The sequence below is a fragment of the Semicossyphus pulcher genome, unplaced genomic scaffold (assembly GCF_022749685.1).
Source record: "Semicossyphus pulcher isolate SPU_LCO1_2020_fin unplaced genomic scaffold, fSemPul1.0.p SCAF_15, whole genome shotgun sequence".
NCBI classification, from domain to species: Eukaryota; Metazoa; Chordata; class Actinopteri; order Labriformes; family Labridae; genus Semicossyphus; species Semicossyphus pulcher.
In genome coordinates, this window is record NW_027211659.1 from 14,874,864 (window position 1) to 14,889,289 (window position 14,426).

Consider the following 14,426-nt stretch of genomic DNA (forward strand, 5'->3'; position numbering starts at 1 on the left):
TAACTTCTGGTCTTGAGTGGATTATTAAGGCAACATTGCTCTTGCATTTTTCCTTATTAATAGTGTGACTTATCAAAAATGCTAGTCTTTACCTTTGCGAGGTGCTCAATCAATTATGACAACAATATACTAATCTGCATTTAAATTGCCATAAGGGAAATAACGGGAAATAAGAGCAGCATTTTGCAAATTCGGTGCTGCTTTTTATGTCCCTGCTGCTGCCAACTAGATAACTGCATCAAATCTGTGAATCAGTTTGTTCAATGTTCTTCCTCCTTGTCTGCTTCTGCTCACTTTAAATAAATAAAAAAATGCAACAGTGAGAGTAACGGTCTGTTTTACATTTATTTTGTCAAATCTCTTTTCATTGTGGTTTATGGGCTTCTGATGTCTCTTTCAGGTAGAAAAAATATAGCTTTCCTGTAATGTCCTGTTAACCTCTAACAAGATTATCCTTTTGTGTTGAGGTGTGTGTGAAAGTGACGGATCCCTCTGTGTACATTTACTCAAGTGGAATATTAAAACATCCACAAAAATAGATGCATATTATTTTTATCACAACCATCCACTGCACTACACCTTGTAAATGTCAGGACAAATCAAATCAAACAATATTTGCTTACTACATCTGTCTTTGAGGTGCTTTCCTGTTCCTCTGCCTAAGTTAGAGGAAAGAGAAGAAGGGCAAAGAAACAGTTAGTGGGTTATGAACTCATAGCAGGGACAGGCAGTAAGAACTGTAGCTGGCATGAGCCCTCGCCCCTTTGCCCTCAATCTCAAAAAGTACCCTCTTGGCTGGTGATATTTGTATTAGGCTATTATTGTTATTTTGCAATTAATATCACAAGGGAAAGGCTCACTAGTGTCATAAAAATAGACACATTCAAAAACTAAGCTACTCCTCTCTCTGTAATTATACAAGCTTAGGCATGACCCTGTACTGTGGTACAGTTATAAGGGCACGTATTCTTAAAGCACAGTGGTCTGGGAATCTTTTAAAACCTGGTTTAATTGGCTATTGAGTGTTGGCAAAGTATTTTGAAACAGTGAAACATCTTTTAAAAATGTATTGTTGTATAAAGATATTTATTTTAAATAATTTTATGAGGAACCTTTAAATACACAATTTAAAAGAATACCAGCTAAATGTACAAATAAACTTTTACTCTCCTTTATTAATTTAGTTTAAAGTTGTAATATCACTCCATGGTCATGTGCCCTCCACATGGCATGTATCCCATCCATACCCAGCAGGCCCGAGGGGCGGGGCCGCGGGGGAGCTAACTATCGTTGCAGCGACAGCACACACAGCCATACTGTTGACTGTAGCTAGCTCGTTAGCAACGGTAACAAAACTGTAATAATTATTTAGTCACTATCGCTAACAATGAGCGATAACGGCAAAGGGTACTGCAAGCGGGTACGTATGGACCCTGAGAATGCTTTAACTGTAATGGTATCGTTTTATGGAGCTACACTTCTGAATGGTGCGGTTGTATCGCAGCTGTTCTTATGTTCTGTTAGCTAATGCTGGTTAGCTAACGTTGGCTAGCTAGCTAGCTTAACTGCCCAGTCGATATCTGTTACAGACTTACCAGTTATTTCACAAAACATAGCCATTTCATTTTATTATTTTATTTGTTTTTAATATATGATTAAAACGAGCGTCTGGCAATATACGGTAAATGACAGCGTCCGGGAATATCGATAGCAAGCTGTCGAAAGCTAATTTTAGCTCCCTGTAACTAGGCCACCCACCACTGTCTGTATAGAAAACGCAGATGCGATGTTAACGCTAACTGTAGCCGACCAGCCAGCCAACTGCCTTTTTAAAACTCAAACACGTTGATAGTCAAAATAAAGGTTTAATTGTATATCCTAACATGAATTATTTAAGTGCTTTGGCAAATGGTGTTTTAACAGCAGCTAGACTTATTAAAAAGCTTAATTATAACGTTAATTCAACAGGTGGTTTGTGTGCAGAAACCCAAATAATTGTCGTTGTATGTCGATATGAACTGGGTTATTTCTCCAGGCGATATTCGTTTTACAAATTGAGTAATTGCGGTATAGTAGTAAACTCCATTTGGAGAGAGTACTTTTAATGATGGGCGGCAACGACTTGTATCAATCAAATAACATAATGCTATTTCAACATTTTAACCATTTATAACGAACGGCCTCAGAATCACTGCTCTTTCATTTGCCTTACCTCGCACATTTAACCCTCGTGTGTATGGGGCTATATCCAGTTGTATAGCCCCATTTGCCTTTACATTTAAGTTGCATCCAGCATGCACAGTACTTTTATGGCATGAATTTGTTTACCTTTTTTAGTGTTTTCTATATGTATACAGACTCTCAAGCAGCATATATTTTTGCAAAGGGTTTGGTCCATGACATCCCCCTGGTTCTTTTTATGCAGTCTATGTTCTCAACCCACAGTGGAAGAGTCAGGGCAGGCATTTTGCTGTAAATGTTTTCTTTAGGTTTGTTAGATAAAAGTTGTTGAATACTGTTACACACACACACACACACACTGACTGTTGACTTACAATGTGCCCTTGCCTGCTAGAAATACCCCCCATGTCTATTACAATGCTGCATATTTAGGCAGGACAGGCAGCCAGTTGTATATTCATGTATTTTTGTATGCACAGTTAACATGTCACGGCCACATCAAATGCATATGTTAGTATGGTCACACTCTGTCTTTAGTAGGGGTGGGAATCGCAGGGTAACTCATTATACATGGCCCACGATAACGATAATATCATGATACAGCGATTCTGCCATAATTGATATATTGCTAAACAATCATATAATGATACATCACAATATCTGATTAATTGAAGAATACAAAATGCCACTAAAACGTGAAGTTCTTAATTAATATTATTCACTGCAATTGGGTGCCAGTTTCACAGATTTTGACACAAATTGTGATAAACAGTGATGCAGCGACTCAAATTGGCAGGGAGATCTGTTCAGAGCGCTGAATTAAAAAAAATTAAAATGCTGATATTTGGTGCCAGGGATATGTTAATTGTATCACACCAATCAGGATGACAATATGTTGCAATATCGATATTTTGTCCCACCCCTAGTCTTTAGTTGTGATGATCAAGATTGGTCCCTGAAGTTTCATTTCTGTCTTATCAGTGCTAGTGAGGCGAGTTAAAACAAATGATTTGCAGCAGCATCTTGAGGTCGTTTGGACTGCCTGAAACCAAGATTTTTTAAAACCAAAAATTGGCTCTGCTAGTGGGTTTCAGCATAGTAACATTCACAGTCAGTGGTTTGATACACATTGTAATGCTTTAGAGGCCACTCGACAGAAAGTTTGGTAACAGGATCTGTTTAACAAACACAGTGTGTTTATCTGTTATCTGTTCTGTTTTTCTGATACAGACTGGTAGGTGTCTGAAATATTATCAGTGTGTTCAATAGGCTGACATTTCTGCTTTGGCAATATTTTTCAAGATTACCTCATCTTCCTTTATTAATGTTTGCATTTGATACTCTTTGTAAACGTCCAAATGAAAGTGGCTGATAAAACATAACAGTGACTGTAGAACCACTGAAAGTGCAATATTTATAGCATTGACACTAAAGATTTGCATAATGTGGTCTTAAACATTTCCATGAATGTCGTATTTTAATAACATTTTAATAACACTTTTAAAAGTTGAATTGGGATTCAGTTTTAATTGTAGTCATATATTTTTCATCCTTTTCTTTTCCATAAAGGTTAAGGTTGGACGAAGAAAATGCAGAAGAAGTCTCATGTCCACTTTATTTTCAATAATATGAAGCTCAGATGTGTTGGGTGCATGCTAAACATGAGGAGGGAAGAAGTGTGGGCTGTGTGTGAGATGGGGGAAGTAAGAAGAAATAAGACAATTGAAGAAAGAAGAATAATGAGAAGTAATGAAGTTACTGAAATGAAGTAAAGGAAGGAAGTAATCTGGATAAGTTCACTGCGCTAAGTAATTTTTCTTGGTCTGTCAAATGCGTGCATGTTTTCTTTATTGAATACAACATAGTTTTAATCATTACAATTTTTGCACAACTGATATGAAGGCTAATATGTGTTGACAATCACTTAAAACAAATTATGAATGTAATCATTAATGTAATTTTATATATGGCTACAAAAATAGCATTAACCTGCATTTCCTATCCACAATCTCAAACTATGTTCTGTACTTTTCACAGGATAGTCTTAATTCTTCACAACATTAAATTATTAAAAATATTTCCCAATTAGTCCCCACCTGTGCTGAAAATTTGTGTGTGTGTTTGTGGTTCATTCAGGAGTCTCGCTCTGCATCACGAAGCCTGAGTCCACGGGGCTCAGGGAAGTCGGCAAGCCGCTCCCCGGCTCGCTCGCCTGCACATTCAAAAGAAGGATCCCGCCACTCCCGCTCTAAATCTCGGTCTCGTTCCAGGTCTAAATCTGGGTGAGTGGTAATACTTCAAGGTATTACAATGGCATTACACTCCCTGTCTCTTAAAGGAATTGTATAGAAACTGGATGTTAACCAAAGAACCAATAAGAATGAAAGTGTTTCTGTATATACAGGTCTCATTCCCACCATGGCTCACGCAGACATTACAGCCGGTCTCGCTCCCGCTCAAGGTCCTATCGCCGCCGGTCTCACAGCAGGTCCTACAGCGGAGAGCGCCGGCGCAGGAGCCATAGCCGCTCACCTATGTCCAACCGCCGCAGGCACATAGGCAACCGCGTAAGTGCTCAACTGTGCCATGAGACAGCTTTGCCCGTGTTCTTCCTGCATAATGTCTGAATATGAAGATCCTAAGCAGTATACGATCATAACAGAACCTTCATCGTTTCAAAATTGCAGGCTAATCCAGATCCAAACTGTTGCCTGGGAGTGTTTGGCTTGAGCTTGTACACCACAGAGAGGGATCTGAGGGATGTCTTCTCTAAATACGGTCCCCTGGCCGATGTGTCTATCGTATATGACCAGCAGTCGAGGCGCTCCAGAGGCTTTGCTTTCGTTTACTTTGAGAACAAAGATGATGCTAAGGAGGTACAAGAATGACTTCCAACAGTCAAGCCTGTGTTTGAGTATTTTCTTGATGTCAACAGGTAAATTATATATTTATTAATTGTCAGGCAAAGGAACGAGCCAATGGCATGGAGCTGGATGGTCGTAGGATCAGGGTGGACTTCTCCATCACAAAAAGACCTCACACCCCAACCCCTGGAATCTACATGGGCCGGCCCACATAGTAAGCCACCAGAAACACACTGATAAATATGAATATAGAACACAGTTCCTCCACTTTTTTAGGTATTGTCTGAATTGGTGTACTTTCTTAGTTCAGTTTATATCAAAGATACAGATGAATGCAAGAAATTCCAAGCACCTAAATCGTCTACTTTTCCCATAGAAACATATTGATCCCCAGTGGGTAAATTCAGCTGTTGCAGCAAGAAATATATACATACTCAAATAGAGCTCTTTGCAAACTGTACTGTTTTGTGGTTTGTTGAAACTGTACTAGATGCTGAGACAGAAATTACAGAGATTTAAGGAAATGATTACTAAGCTTAAATTGAGTTTATTTATAAAATTCAATTTAGGGATATATGGCTGGAAATGACGAAAAGGGGGAAAGCTAAATTTTGAGTTAGTAAGTAAAGCTTCATTTATTCGAAACTTAATAAATGGTTACAAAGGGCTTCACAAACACAGGAATAAAAACAAAAGCATGCAATAAAAAATGTCATCATTTATCAAACCATAAGAGGAAACAGACAAAACCCAAGATTGGGATGGAGATCTACAACAAGGCTCGTTTCAGTATCCCTTTGTGTGATGGTAAGAACGCTAGAGCCACATGTATGGCTGAAAAGTTCTCATCAGCAAGAGCATTAACGGCAGACTTGGCTTCGCTACAACATTAAAATAAACTGGTTATACCAGGTGACCTAATTGAGATGAATATTATCAGTAATACAAGAAACCTTCATTCTCCTGTGTAGTGGTGGTGGAGGAGGTGGTGGTGGCAGCAGCGGCGGCAGCAGTGGCCCAAGTGGTCCTCGGCGCTCTTCACGTGACTACGACCGAGGGTATGACCGCGGATATGACCGCGGTTATGACCGAGGCGGTTATGATCGCTATGACGACAGGGAGTACAACAGATCTTACAGGTGACTGTCTCAGTCTTTAAGCAGTAATGCTGCAGATTTAATTTCAGACGTGGATTCTCTACTTTTGCAATTTTGCTTTCTCGTTTTGATGACAAAAAATGTTAAAAGGGAAACTGCTAATGTTTTCTTGTTTCAGAAGACGATCTCCATCACCATGCTACAGAGGGGCTTACAGGTCTCGCTCCAGATCACGGTCTTACTCTCCACGTGAGTCCTTTTTAAGATATCAACTTTTATTTTGAAGAGCTCAACAGGTGCAGTGTGTCTGAGAATGACTCTATTTTGTTTCACAGGTCACTATTGAAAGCTGCTGTTGAGCCCCTCCTCTTCCCAAAGCTCAGTCTGGAAGTGTGTCCGATTGGTGTGATTGATTACAGAAACGATCGCCTTTCTTAAGGTGATCATCACACATCTGTGCGCTGATGTATGTGACCAGTACATGTATCCTGAGATCTGTTGTGATGCGGTGTCATTTGGCAGGACTAGAGCTGTCCCCTCATGTTTTTAATTCTAGATGTATGGCCGACATGCGCCATAAACAATATGTTTGTTTTGATTTTTTTGTATACAAATTGAGTGAAAATTCATCTTTGAACACATTAAAAGAAGATGCTTTTTTTTACTTTGACTAATGTCCTTCCTTGCAGCACTTTTACATTGTATCTGTCCATTTGCTGTTTCAAGGCTGTCAAAGACAAAGCTGTATCTTACTGCTTTCAAACCTTTGAATCTTTGCCATCATCTCAGGTTTTTCCAACAACTCAAATAATGATAAAACGAAAAGGCAATTTCGTTTGATTATCAGGCTAATATTCCATGACTGGAAGCTATAAATATGTAATTTAAATGCCACTGCTCATCACTCAGGCAGGCAAGTTCAAACCAGTCTTTTAAAGACTCATGAGGCTGACTCGTCTTTGGGTAAGTGCCGCCAAACAAGTCGGGCTAATTTCACTAAGTACACCGTGTAAACATATTACCACTCACTGTGGGGGCAAGACTTTACAAAGTGAGAGCAGCAGCTGGGTGTGAGGGTCTTCAGTCCAACATCTACCCCTGCTGGTCACAGAGGAGTCCAAACTTCTCCTAGCATCCATGACAGACATTACACTACAATACCCATAAACTGTGTGACTTAATTTGAGGATTTGACACAAATACTCAAATTAAAGCAAGTGTGCTGCTCCTTTACTTAAATTTACTTAAAGGGTCCACCTAAGTAATATCTAGTGAAGATATTTATGTATTTGTATAACTTTTTCTTATGTCCAGAGTAAAAAGGAAGTAATTGGTTTCAGTTTTTGAAATTTGAGTTATCTGACCCTTTAAATAAGTGTAATGTAATTAGACATTATAAAGCATTTGGTTCTTGTAGTTAACATATCGATGCACTAATACATTTTGAATGTAAATAGTCATATCTATTCTCTATATCTATTGTATTTTATAATTTTAACATACTGTATGTTTTGCATTAACATTTCCTGCAGAAATACAGGCAGTAAACGGAATGTATCTATAAAAGGAAACAATCTTTTAAACTTTCACTTCCTCAAACCTTATTTTTATTCAATATTTCAGTAACAAACTCACTTGTTGGTTTGTTGCAAAACAAACCAGCAAATACGGGCCTTTGAGACCGTCTGGATAATAATAGGATTGTGTAAACTGTTGTTGCATCATGTTTTCTCCCACAGGGGATACGATAGTACAACCAGCAACTTGTAAGCCGGATGTCAACAGTAATTTAATAATTAAATTTAATCCGAGTTTATATTTTATGTATGTTTTTGGTAATGGGTTCTCTCATTCAAACCCCCCAGGCTGGGAGTGCTGTAGTAAAAATGCTTTTATGGATGAATGAATTGAACTTTTAACCCTGAATTTCTGTTGAGAAAGGAAGAGGTATTTAAACTATAAACAGTGAATAATGTTCGGGAGCATTTGCAGGGAGAAACAAAAAGAAAGTAACAATAACACTAGTAGATGTATAATCAAAGTGCTCAGTTATAGAGGAAAGAGCGATGAAAAGACCACACCTTGGAAACTAAATAAGCTTCTTTCCCTCTTCCACCACAAGTCTGTGTGTATTTATGTTGTTTGGTTTGCTCTGCAGGTCGCGCTGTGCTCCCCAAATGTCACGACCCCTCCAGCTCCGGTTAATTTTCCTTTCTGAGTGGAAATCATTTTGGTTGGTTGGTCCATTTGTTAGCATACTGACCTAATTGGGCATAACATGTTAACAAGAAAGGATGTGAATGAATCCTGAGCGAGTGGTGACATTTGTCTCTGCTTTGACAGGGTAAAATAGAAATGTACTCTGGGTTAAATGCAATAAATTTATGTTTGATATTTAATTTATTATAAATGTCAACAGCTGTAAATGTAAAAAGTAATGATTTATTTCGGGAATGAATTAATAGTAATTTGTTTGAACTGTGAATGAGTGTCAGCTGGCAGTAGAATGGCCTGCACAGACACACACACACACACACACACACACACACACACACACTGTTCTTAGCATGTTGTCAGGAAAAGTAACTAAAGAGCTGTTTTGTAAATAGGCCACAGCTTGGACATTCCTCTGTTCACACACTGTCGTAAACAAGCAGAGGAATGGTGGTCACTCCTGCTGCTGGCACTCTCCTCACTACAGTAGGGTGGCAGTAATGTTCCAAGGCACAGGCTAGTCACATGTAGAAACACTCAAGTGCTGTAGGCTAAAGGCTCCTCCCCTTGTAGGTACCACACAGACTACACATCCATGCACAAGCACTGCAGCTGTGTGTATCCACTGCCCTGCCCTTTTTTTTTTTTTCAGCTTTTTTGTAGAAATCCACCTTACTTTGCTTTGCTTCCCCTCCCTAACACACCCACATGCACACACCTTACATCACAAGAAAGAAGAAAAAAAAAGATGCTATATCATGTGTGTATCCTGGAGTATGGTGAGCTCAGACTGGCTGAGTGACACTGCATAGAGGGCGCCTCCCACATGCACAAATACAAGTGAGGGCCAGGAATCCCCTCACTTCTCCTTATCTGCTTCTAAAAATAAATATTTGCTCAGTTTTACATTTTGCAGTTGGATTTATTAGCACTATCCACAGGTTGAAATGCAAAGTAGGTAGTGTCATAACCTTTTATAACACTGTGTATGGTTAATAATGAGGAATATTGGCCCCTGATAAGAACACAATGCAAACGGTAGAGGTTTTTATTTCCCTGTTATACAACAAAAAGAACAAATTGACTGTTTTAAGGTTTCACTTTCTGTTTTGTAAAATTAAAAAACATGTATTCTCCTATTTTCTTTTTTATATAAGATTAACCTATGTTTTTTATTAAAGCACAATACCTCAAAGAGGCGTCCATGGCGAGGTTTGAGCCCCCTGCGTACACCGCTCCATAAATCCATATTTCCGTGTCACTCATAAATAAGTAAAAGGCAAACTGTGGAGATCAGACACTCTGTTTAGGTCGACAAGTAAAGTGACAACGACTTGATTTTCCACACAGTAGCCCCCTTTTTTGCACTCAAGCCAGCCTGGTGGGACCCAAGGCACGGCCCTTATTATGATTTGATGAAATAACCCCTCTGCCTCCTTTAAGCCCATCCCTTTGCTGAATGCACCCAGTGATCATCATGCCACTCTCAGAGCCTCATGCACTTTCTACGCCGGAGAACCAGGAGTGAGCCCACATGCACCTCCAAACAGTTTTTCTTGTGATTTTAAGCGAGATTTTATTTAGAGGCGGTGCTTGTTGGCTCCAGAGTAGCGTCGTAACGACACTTTTCCCCCCCAGTCCCTGTGAAAAGAGTTAGACCAGGGCCAGAGTTGGTGCTGGGGGGTCGCTTGTAGCTTAGACATTTCCTGGGGGGTAATTGCTACGTTTTATTTTTTTTAAATCCCAGCACATTTTTTTCTATTTTATTTTTTTTATTTTTATTTTTCTACTTCTTTGAATATCGCCACTGTCTCCCTCTCAGCTCTGAACCCCCTTCGAGATTTTTCCTTTCAGATCATGAACAAACTATATGTTGGGAATTTAAGTCCTTTGGTCACTATCGAGGACTTGCAGAATGCCTTTGGGGACAAGGACCTGACGGCCGACCATGTCCTGCTGAAATGCGGCTATGCTTTTGTGGACTACCCCGACCTGAACTGGGCCATAAAGGCTATAGAGGCTCTTTCTGGTAAGTGTTGGATTTGATAAGTGATGCTGCTGTTGACAGTGGGAAATAATTCACAGCGAGTCAAAGTGTACGATCAGGTCAAAAACACAATAGCTCAGAGGTGTTCGAAATGTGAAATATCAATCTTTGCTTCTGTTATTTTTAGTTTTAATGGTCGGGACAGTGTTTGCGATCACATCCGTGTACCATCGGAGTTTAGATGAACGCTCAGCAATGCACGCTCCAACAGAAATTGGATAAATTATCGATCACAGGACACACTCAGGGCTTTACTGCCCGTTTGCCTAAAGAAAACACGAGCTGTCGTAACGGTCTTAACGCGCACAATAACCTATATTTTGGAGATTCCGATAGTGTGGGGCGCTACTTTGCAATCACGCTGGAATGTATGGGGTGGTCTGATGGTTCGGGTAGGCATAATTATTTTTCACTTATTTTTTATCTTGATTTTATTGAAGAGAGCAGAGCGAAGCGAGCGCGGAAAACTTGTCAGATCCATGTTCCTCTGATGTCTGGGTATGTTTTTACGAGGTGTCTTGGAGGTGGGTCATGGGGGTCCGGAGGAAAGAGCTAATAAACAGGTAGCTGAGGGGGGACGAGGTGAGACGCTAATTCCGTGCTGCGCCAGGCAGGCCACTCATAATAGTAACGAAAACCCGTGTTCAAGCTTCGCCGAAGAGCGCTTCAAATTCAGCCACACCGGCCGGGGCAACACGGAGAATTAAGAAACACCTACCTAGGTTAGAAAGAGTACAAGCCATTCTGCTTTCAAACCACCTCTTCTTTGATGTTGCATTCTTTACTGAGCGCAGAAAAATACCCCTCATTGCACTGTGAGGGTTGTGGGAGTGGAAAGCATGGCTGCCCATTTCCCCCATACTATAAAAGCTTATCATGCTTCATTTTGGCGCCGATTCCCCTTATTGTGACCCTCAAAATGTCCCACTTGTGCATGTTTTAATGTAAACATAGCCAGTTTAGGCGCCGCCGTGCGCACAACGCGCCCCCGTACAGCACTTTTTTTCAGGGGTTTGGCTGTTTGAATGGGGACGCACCTACTTGAAGAAGTGATTCAAAGTGTTGCTGTGAAGGCCTACCAGCTTGCATTGTTACTTTCATGGCACACAGCTAATGTTACACTATCAACTTTCGTCCCTACAGGTAAAGCTGAATTACACGGAAAGGTGATAGAGGTAGACTACTGTGTTCCCAAAAAACTAAGGTAGGCCTACAATCTGACACACACACACACTCACTGACACGCACACACACACGTTGTGTCCTACGCCTATACTGTGCCCCATGGCAGACTGTGTGACCTGTAGGCTTCCGCTGTGAAATATAGCAAGCAGATTTCCTCTCTTTTCTGGCTTCTGTGTGTGATTTTTACTCAGGCTGCTGTTGTTTTATTCCCTGGCGATGGAAATGTGATGGCATGGCGGTTAAACAAAAGGAAAAAAGCGACAAAGAAACAGTTTTAGTCCGCAGAACACACGGTGGCTGCTGCCATATCGCGTGATCTGCAGCGAGGCCTATCCCACAGTGCAACATGGACACACACACACTCAGTACACACACGTAATAATTGCGTCTTAATTGAATTTCACGTAAATACTTTAAGCTAACTTTTAAAAATGCTGCTGCACATGCTGAAATCGCTCCCTAACATGGCATTTTTCCTAAATGTGGGCGATAAAGTTAGGTTTCATTATTGACTGTAACACTGCAATGCACGGTGCGTTGCATACCAATGAGCTGAGCCTCCCCTCTGCTTCCTATAGGCATTTGTGTGAATGTATGTGAGAAACATACATTGTGTGTGTGTGTGTGTGTGTGTGTGTGTGCGCGCGCTAAGGGGAAAGGTAATCTAAAGCTTTTCCTTAAACTCCGCCACCACGACACCCCTCTCATTTGTGTTTTTGTACCAGCTTGTCTACGCAGTGTTAAAACACGAGATATCAATGAGGTTTTATTTGCATAGAAAAAAGGTTAAACCTTTTTGTATTCCGCCTGTGCGTAATGCGTAATACACTCCTACGATTGTGTAAGATAAGGCAGCCTATAGACTCTCTACACGTATGGATCCACCCTGTTTCTCTACAATGCGTTTGGCTTTAGGGAAAGACTACATTGCGTGACAAAAAGGTAAATATTCAAGCCCCTTGTGGAGGAGCACGTGACCTGTACTTTATGCTCCAGCATAGTCCTCCCTCTTCACTGCTGCTACACTTTCCTGCTTTGCAGCTCTCGCTTTCTTGCTGTGCTTAACTGTAGAGAAAATATGTATGTTTTCAAAGTGAAGTGGTCGAGCTGCTGTGTTATTTCCACGCTTTGAGGCTCGATGCGAAGGCGTTTTGCAAGGCGCAACATGGTGTAAGAGCCTGCGCCACTCCCCACAGTTAGCGTGCACGTAGGCCATGGCAATGTTGGAGAGCCTCATAATGGCTGCCATGATGGCCCTGCTCACTGCTCGGTTATAGGCGGAATCAGAGGGAGCAAATGTCCATACATGTGCCTGGCTGCATGTGTCTAATCGGCACTGTGTGCAGCTGGTGGATGAGTGTGCATGTTGTGAACAGGCCTGTAAAGCGAAATGTTCGCCATATCAGCGAGGGCGGCGTGTAAAATGTACAGGTGTTCATTTTGAAATACGCAGAGGATCAGTGTGAAGTGGGCGAACGCACGTGGAGGTGCAAATCCATTTTAATTGTTTAAATCGTTTAAAACTGATCATGCTTGTGCCTGGCGATAAATTAAGTTGATGTTATAATTCAGAAAGAGCAGCTTTCTGTTGTTGCAGAAACGTTCACGTTAATTTAGAATTTAAAGCTGAAAATACGTGTTATTTGTCCTCACGTTTATTATTTTAAAAAGTTATACACTTCCGGGTGATGCAAATCGTAAGCTTTTGTAATATTTAATTTTAATCCATTATAGTTTTCTCTGACATATTAAAGAATATCATTTTTACTTATTCATACAAAATAAAATCTAAATCCTGTGTTTATATAGTAATTGTAGGTGTTGTTATGGGTTTAATTTTAAGTATGTATGGGGTTACAATAAAAAATAAAAGTAAAAATTAAGTAAAGGCCTTAAAGATTTAACCAATCACCAGTTTAAAGCTGTGTGAGCTCTTCAGGCCTGCTGGTTCTGTTTGAAGCTGCTGTAGTTTCAGCTGCTGTTTTCTTTGTCTCCTGTTTGTTTATATATTTAAATTTTAATTACATTATGCTAACAGGAAGAGTTGGATAAACAATTAAATTATATCCATTTGAAAAGCCAAGATTATGAACTTATTGTTATGTCTCTGTAATATCATTTTGATAGTTGATAATAAGTTGATTCTGTAAAAGCCTGGGCCTTTTTAAAGGAAGGTATAGAACAGACAAAGCTATGCATTGTTTTGGTTTTGATGTCATATTTATTATTTAAATTATATAAGATTTACTTTGATTTTATATTTTGAAATTTAAAATTAGCTCAAAAATGTTTAAAGTTAGAAACAATTTTAGCAGAAAGTAAACTCAGGTTATTGCTTTAATTTCAAGTTTCTTGTCACAGCAAATACATAAATTATTGCACTTTATTAGTCATATTGCAAAAAGTATTTTAGAAATTAGCAGAGATATTTTCAACCAAAAGATTGATTTGACAAGTTATTAAGTTGTTATATTTCTAATGTAGCTTACTGAGTTTTAATTTACCCTAATTAAATTGCTCAGAGACCTGTAATTAAAAATCCATCAACTATTCATCTATTAGTTAGTAAAAGTTTTATTTGATCATGTTTTTTGGTGATTATAATCGCCTGAGCTTTTTATGTAATTTTAGGCTTAAAATATGTAATTAATCTAATGCTGAAATAATTGATACAACAACAAGAATATGCATATTTTAATGGAATGATTATCAGCCTTCTGTTGTCTAAATTTGATAAGAATAATAAAGATAGTTTGATAAAAGAATCAAGTTTGTTTGCTCTACTCTAAATATCTTTTCTACACTGTGGATTTTAATAGTTGCTTTATTTTGACACCT

General features: G+C 39.4%; 2 protein-coding genes across 4 annotated transcripts in view; both read left to right on the top strand.

The window, feature by feature from the left end:
- The first annotated feature begins 1,287 nt into the window (after window positions 1-1,287).
- Window positions 1,288-6,806, top strand: tra2b (transformer 2 beta homolog). 2 transcript variants are annotated; one of them, XM_069663562.1, is made up of 8 exons: window positions 1,288-1,420; window positions 4,318-4,463; window positions 4,586-4,748; window positions 4,869-5,057; window positions 5,144-5,259; window positions 6,017-6,184; window positions 6,321-6,391; window positions 6,478-6,806. In XM_069663562.1, the coding sequence occupies exons 1-8, from the start codon at window positions 1,388-1,390 to the stop codon at window positions 6,486-6,488; spliced, it is 897 nt and encodes a 298-aa protein (XP_069519663.1). In that variant the 5' UTR covers window positions 1,288-1,387; the 3' UTR covers window positions 6,489-6,806. The 2 variants fall into 2 exon arrangements, with proteins under 2 accessions (XP_069519663.1, XP_069519664.1); XM_069663563.1 differs by having other exon boundaries at window positions 6,324-6,391.
- A 3,166-nt stretch (window positions 6,807-9,972) lies between these two features.
- Window positions 9,973-14,426, top strand: part of igf2bp2a (insulin-like growth factor 2 mRNA binding protein 2a) — a 48,823-nt gene continuing 44,369 nt past the window's right edge. For both annotated transcript variants that reach the window (XM_069662736.1, XM_069662737.1), the window contains exons 1-2: window positions 9,973-10,385; window positions 11,547-11,607. In XM_069662736.1, the coding sequence (XP_069518837.1) occupies window positions 10,214-10,385; window positions 11,547-11,607 (233 nt within the window). In that variant the 5' untranslated portion in view covers window positions 9,973-10,213. The remainder of the gene's footprint in view (window positions 10,386-11,546; window positions 11,608-14,426) is intronic.